This window comes from Ciona robusta, chromosome 1 (genome assembly GCF_009617815.1).
Source record: "Ciona robusta chromosome 1, ASM961781v2".
Classification (NCBI taxonomy): Eukaryota; Metazoa; Chordata; class Ascidiacea; order Phlebobranchia; family Cionidae; genus Ciona; species Ciona robusta.
Window position 1 is genome coordinate 13,702,664 of NC_143235.1, and position 7,018 is coordinate 13,709,681.

General features: G+C 37.4%; 2 protein-coding genes and 1 long non-coding RNA gene across 3 annotated transcripts; 2 read left to right on the top strand and 1 right to left on the bottom strand.

Moving 5' to 3' along the window:
• The first annotated feature begins 46 nt into the window (after positions 1-46).
• Positions 47-2,928, top strand: LOC149743517 (uncharacterized). The gene is made up of 3 exons (XR_016385754.1): positions 47-558; positions 831-926; positions 2,147-2,928. It is a non-coding gene; the product is annotated as an uncharacterized LOC149743517 (long non-coding RNA).
• Positions 2,929-3,071: 143 nt separating this feature from the next.
• Positions 3,072-4,635, bottom strand: LOC149743518 (actin, muscle). The gene is made up of 5 exons (XM_089885487.1): positions 4,419-4,635; positions 3,991-4,315; positions 3,775-3,936; positions 3,517-3,708; positions 3,072-3,449 (listed from the first exon to the last, which is right to left on the bottom strand). The coding sequence occupies exons 1-5, from the start codon at positions 4,548-4,550 to the stop codon at positions 3,124-3,126; spliced, it is 1,137 nt and encodes a 378-aa protein (XP_089741613.1). The 5' UTR covers positions 4,551-4,635; the 3' UTR covers positions 3,072-3,123.
• A 153-nt stretch (positions 4,636-4,788) lies between these two features.
• LOC149743519 (solute carrier family 35 member G1-like) lies at positions 4,789-6,773 on the top strand. Its single transcript, XM_089885532.1, has 2 exons — positions 4,789-5,892; positions 6,024-6,773. The coding sequence occupies exons 1-2, from the start codon at positions 5,517-5,519 to the stop codon at positions 6,581-6,583; spliced, it is 936 nt and encodes a 311-aa protein (XP_089741658.1). The 5' UTR covers positions 4,789-5,516; the 3' UTR covers positions 6,584-6,773.
• Positions 6,774-7,018: the final 245 nt, after the last annotated feature.

A 7,018-nucleotide genomic window follows, 5' to 3' on the forward strand; every position in this document is an offset into this window, starting at 1 on the left:
CTTCGTCGCTTGGATCTTGGTGCTAAAAACAACAGATGGTTAAAGAAGCTCTGTCATGCCCTACAGAAAGGTTTTTGGGCATATTATTCTTTGGGCATTTGAAACGTATCTGCTTTGTTATTTGTTTAACATACATTTAAACTGTTCTAGAACGACAAGCAGATTGCAACAAGTTGGAGTAAATATTTATTTGTTGTCTATTGTCTTTATAAACATAAATGTTTCATGATAGCTTAGTGGGATTTTCCATAAAACAGTTTCAAATCTCCTTAAACCCGACAACATTTCCTACAAATACAGCGCAATCACAACCATGTCCAAACTCTGTTCAACAAAATGGCGACTTAACTATTCGTTTGAAACCGAGTTCAAAAAAGTTACTTTGACGTATGTAAAAGCGTTTTTTGCGACGTCTTATATAAAAGCTGAATTCGCGAAATACATGTGAGTTTGGCAACCTGCTGGTGGAAAGTGCTTTTAAAATGTTGAACAAGAAGCAATCTCTGGTTCTTTTTTTTGCTTTACTTTTAACTTTTGATGGATTCATTAAAACCGCTGGTAAGTCAATTGCTAGTTTTTAAAAATTAAAAAATATTTTGTGGCCAATAATATTTTTGCATAACTTATGCGTTTTATTTTTTCATGAAACTTACTAATTGTTTCGTACATATACCTCGATCCTGTTTATACGGTGTAGGCCTACCTACAAACCTTGTTCATAAATAATGACATATATAGAAATATTGGTTCACTGCATAAATTGTGATGTTTCCGTGGCCTCTAAAAGCTTTAATCGTTAAATTTCCATTTGATTGATTTTTACCTCACAGCTTTCTCGCGACGTAGGACTCTCTTTGTGGGTTGTATATTCTCGTACTGCAGTAAACAATGGTTTGCAAGAAAATTAACATGTGCTAGGTCACGCCGTAAGTATATTTCTTTATTTTTTTTTCGATAGGCTACATCAAAACACATTGTATAGTAGGGTGGGGAGATGAAACATCTTTTCATTAAATTTTCTCGTAGTAGGGTGGGGGAGATGGGACATCTATATATTTAAAAAATTGAAAACCGGTATTTCTTTGTATTTTTTTTGGGGGGGGGGATTTTCTGTCTCAGATAGGTATATATAAAATTCGCTTGCTAACAACGCCAGCAGAGTGCAATAAGGTTTCGGTACAGTTAAAGTTGCATTCTCAAGCGCCTGAATATTTTATACAAATACACAGATAAAGAATTGTTATGGAGAATTGTTATGGAAAAGCTTGGCAAATATAACGTGGCTTCGTTAGAATTGATAACCGTAAAATACGGGCGCCCGCCTATTTGTGAATGATAATTATATTATGAATTAAGGAACCACGTCTTACCAGAACTCGTCTTACTTTTATTTGTATTCGCGTTTTTTATCTGTATAATTATCAATTTACCACTTAAAATTGCTATGTCATAAACATACATTTTTTACCCGACCGCCCACAAAGGCACCCATATGGTATAGTCACAGTTAGTTTAGTGAATTAAACTTGAATTGAGGCATGTATATTTATCCTCACATGGGTGGTAATGTCAATATGGGTTAAAAGCAAAGCTATTATAGAGCTATTATAAAGAGCCTTAGGTTAAAACGTGAACAATTTCATACACCTAACATCCGCTGACGAATTAATAACGTAATTGATATTGTGTTTAGTGTATTTTTTTTACTTGAATTGCCGGCAATTTAAAAAGCCTGTTAGTTACCACTTGGTTTTATACAATACCGTTTCCTATGGAAAGTCACACACGTACACCACGGTTGCAGCATCGAGCATCAAATTTGGTATTCTTACCACGTAACAGTAAACGATTTGTTTATTACGTTTGTACTGCTGTTTTCATATAGTAGAGTGGGGTAAGATGGTACACCTTATCATTGTATTTCATTTGTCGGTAAACTTAGAACATTCAAAGAATTATATAACCGTATCCTCACGACTTCTATATAAACCCCTGTTAATGGTTTAAAACATGGAATATTTGGACAATATTTGGTAAAGGTGTCTCGTCTTCCCCCGTCCTACTATACCATGACATAAACATTTCTTATATTGCACCATATATCATATATAGAATCAACGATTTGATTTGTTTTATCATTTTTTAGACCATCGCTATTGTCACATTTGCCAGGCAAGGGTATGCCCAGGAACCATCAGATACAAATGTTCAACAATCTTGGGCGGGTCTTCAAATTGTGGCTAACACCTTGTATTTGCAAATTCTTCGAAATAATAACCAGCGAGCTAACACGCATTTAACATGTTTGGCTTTTGTGTATAATTAACACGTCCTTACCGCTTTTGGAATATTTGTAGCCGCAAATAAATGTAAATAAAACAAGTAGATTAAAACTTTGCGTAACGAGTGTGGTAATCCTTCTCTTTCGGGCTATCTAAAATTTTCCTAATGGTAAGACAACATTTTTTACAAATTTTATATGAATATACCGCTTATTTTTATCTGACCAACTAAAAAAAACAAAAAACAAGCTCGGAATTCTTGAACATACATGTCGTTTGTAGTGCTTAATCTTGCGGTAAACAACAGACTCACGACCACTATTTTAAACCAATTATCCTCGAATACTTAAAGATATTTTCTTTGATAAGGACTGATAAAAAGTACAAACAAATCTAAAAACCTCAGTTTAAAGGGGTAATGCAACAGAAGATTGTTTTAATGGGCACTTTAAAAATTTCACGGTGGCGCATTTACAACCGTCACTTTTTTAAGATCATTCGCCAATATCATTCAAGGAGCACAATCCAGTAAATGAACGCCACTAATAATGTTTGGATCACTCTGATCATGTCATACTATACTCTAGGTCAAGGAAATCAATTGGTTTCGCTCTCGGATAGTAAGTGCCGATAATATATTATCGATATATCACCGTCTGCGTGTATAGGCTTACACTAAATCTTCAAGGAAAGTTTCGTAAATGACCGCGTAGCGTGTTTTAGTTATATAAACACTTTCGCCGTGAAGTCAAGCTCTCTCTGCTAAATTAGCGTATAATATATAACTCATTTTATAAAGCCGAATATTTTAATTCTTAAAAGTCGACGGAAAAATAAATATTTAGAAACATTTTCGGTGGACAATAGATGGACCGGCTTCGTCGTATTCTTGCTTGGTGATCCACATCTGTTGGAAGGTGGAGAGAGAAGCGAGGATGGATCCTCCGATCCAGACAGAGTATTTCCTCTCTGGAGGAGCAATGATCTTGATCTTCATGGTGCTGGGAGCAAGAGCAGTGATCTCCTTCTGCATTCTGTCAGCGATACCAGGGTACATGGTTGTACCTCCGGAGAGGACGTTGTTGGCGTAAAGATCCTTTCGGATGTCAATGTCGCACTTCATGATGGAGTTGTAGGTTGTCTCGTGGATTCCAGCAGATTCCATACCTGAGATCACGAGTGCATGAATAAAACATTAAACATCACAATTTATCAGAGATTGGGCATTTCTTACCGATGAAGGAAGGTTGGAAGAGAGTTTCCGGGCATCGGAACCTCTCGTTTCCGATGGTAATGACTTGACCGTCGGGAAGTTCGTAGCTTTTCTCTAAGGAGGTGGAGGATGCTGCGGTGGCCATCTCTTGCTCGAAGTCGAGCGCCACGTAGCAGAGCTTCTCTTTGATATCTCGAACAATTTCACGCTCAGCTGGTTTTAATAAAAATTAATCTTAAAATATATGTTCTTGTATTTGATAATAAATATTTAACTTACCAGTTGTAACGAAAGAGTAGCCTCTCTCTGTAAGAATCTTCATTAAATAGTCTGTGAGATCTCGTCCAGCTAAATCCAACCGGGCGATGGCGTGAGGGAGCGCGTATCCCTCGTAGATTGGGACGTTGTGTGAAACACCGTCACCAGCATCCATAACAATACCTGAAAATTAATTAAATAAACTAACGAACTTAATACGTTCCTGTCGTGCTTTACCTGTTGTACGTCCAGAGGCATATAAAGAGAGTACGGCTTGGATGGCAACATACATGGCCGGTACGTTGAAGGTTTCAAACATGATCTGGGTCATCTTTTCTCGGTTAGCCTTTGGGTTAAGTGGGGCTTCGGTGAGCAGAGTCGGGTGTTCTTCGGGAGCAACACGGAGTTCGTTGTAGAAAGTGTGATGCCAGATCTTTTCCATGTCGTCCCAGTTGGTGATGATACCGTGCTCGATCGGGTATTTCAGGGTCAGGATACCTCGCTTACTTTGTGCTTCGTCACCAACGTAGCTGTCTTTTTGTCCCATACCGACCATGACACCCTGTTGGTATACAAATGTCAAGATTTAGATTGATAGTTGGTAAACTTGTTATTGCCGAGAATAAGCAATGAAATGTATAAATATTCCAATTTTGAAAGCTTACCTGATGGCGGGGTCGACCAACGATGGATGGGAAGACAGCTCGAGGTGCGTCATCTCCGGCGAATCCTGATTTCACTAATCCTGATCCATTGTCGCAAACCAGAGCGGTCTGATCTTCTTCGGAGTCTGACATGATTAAAGTTTGCTTGCTTGAGTTGATTGAGTGAAGACTTAAAGCTTGAAGCGAGTGAATGTGGTTGGAATGGTTCGACACGACTCTTATATACGACGCTCACACATCTACAGTTGTCGACACTTTCAAATCAACTCGCAGGGACAAACAGCGCTTGCCCTTATTTGGTGAAGTTCATTGAACTCTGTGGCTGGGATCTTGGTGCTAAAAACAACAGATGATGGAATACGAGGGCCGTCTTTTGCATAAAACCGAAGACTTAGTGCATATTCACCAATTGTATTTAAAATCGAATTTTCTGGAATTTATTTTCTAAAATCTAAAAATATCGCGTAATATCGAACCAACCGCCCGATTTTTTGTAATTTTAAAGTGTTCTTTTTTACTCTAATAGGCTACCATATATATTTTATAAAAAAGTTTGGTGTTCGGCTTAATCATTATCGTTAAAAATTCGCCAGAACCCGCTGTACCGTACCACCTTATGCTGGCATAGAAACGCCATAGAAATAAAACTGAACGTTTATGCAGCTTGGTCAAATCGAACTACTTTTTGCTGCTGGTTTTTATTACTTTGGTGAAAACCGTTAAATCACTTGTAGAATGTTTATTTAAATAACAGTTTGGATTTGTTTTTGGTATACCCCTTTATTAAATCTGGTACGCCACTATATTGATTTCTGGTATGCCACTTTATCGATTTAACAACGGTTCAGCGCTTTATTTGTCATCACACAACCGCAGAAAGTAGACTTTCTTGGGATTCGTTGCTACGAAATACGTAACAGACAAAAACCACGTTCAGCAAATTCTACAATAAAAGATATATTTCGCCAAATTGCATCGTCATTCTCTTTTAAGTTTTGTTAAGAAAAGTTTGTTCGGACAATGAAATCAGTTAATAATTAACTAATTTTAAAGTTGTTAAAGTTATTCATCATTAGTCTATGTAACACTACTGCTAGTATGGTAGAATCAAAAAGATTTGACTTGAAACGTTTAGCCGGTATTACATGCAGCGTCATTGCTGCTTTCTTCATTGCTCTCGGCGCTGTAATTTATAAATTGACAGAAGGCTCAGTCAGCGTACAAGTATGGTTCCTACGTTTTATATTAATGTACTTCTTGAACATTCCGTATCTGAGTTTTAAATCAGTAAAGCAAGAGCTTCCAGTTTTAAGTTCAAATTCTATATCGTACTTGGTGGCTTTTGGATTCTTTTCCGTTGCATCTAGCCTTACATTATACCTTTCGCTCGATGAGCTTTCTGCAGGAGACAGCTTCGCTATATGCAATTCTCACTTCGTTATCACGCTGGTGCTCTCCTATGTATTTTTGAAAGGTACATAAGTTAATTAAAAGTATTGATTTCACACAGATTTAGTTAATTGATTTTTCGTCGCGAATCAGTGACCCTATATAATTTCCACAGTAAAGTTACTCTCTAATCCGTTTTTCAACTTTTCTTTATAGAGAAACATCACCCAGTGGTTATTATTCTGGCCATCGCTAGCATGGTTGGTGTGTTCCTTGTCGCTCGTCCAACGTTCCTGTTCGGTGACGACGATGGAATTAACGTCAATCCGAATCAAAACAGAGCTTTGGGAGTTGCGTTAGCCGTTTCTACCGCTTTCTTTGCTTCGGCAAAATTCATTTCAGGCAGAAAGTTAAAAGACAATGTACATCTCTCTCAAATGATGACTTCTGTCTGTATACAAGCTTTAATTGCGTTTCCAATATATGCACTTATTACCAACCAAGGGTGGTACATTCCATGTACGTACGATTGGGGACTTTTGATCGCCAGCGCATTAAGTACTCTGCTATCTAACTGGATTCTGGCATTGGCACTTCAGCTTGAACGTGCAGGACCGGTGTCAATGGTTTATACATCATTAATTGTATTCAGTTTTATTTTAGAAAGTATTATGTTAAAAACTGTCCCTCTGGTCACCAGCGTGATCGGTGCATTACTTGTGTTGTTGGGTTCAATCGGAACGATTTTTGTCCAATTTCAGTTCCCGACAGAATGATTGGTGGTGGGATATACACGCTAAAGTAAAACAACACTATCAAAATACTACTTAGAATTTCAAAGAGCTTGAAATACTTATATGCCTATATCTTTTACACCATTTCGTCACCGTTTTCATGATTTTTTTCTTTTTAAATTGTTATTATTTAAAAAAAAAAGCTAAAATAAAACTGTGGACTGAGCACGTACTTCTAGTATGCTGTTGGCCAATATAGGATCTGTAGCTAATCATATAGAATTTCGCCGTACAAACACACGCCTGAGAGACCACAACGATTGTCGCAATGGCATCGCACTGAGAATGATGTGCTCGTTTATTATAGCTATGCTCTCTTGTTATGTAAAGGGCGATAAATATCAGCTAAAATAACATTTCTATACCATGACACATCATAACTTGAAACATGCCGAATCATCTTAGATAACAGATAAC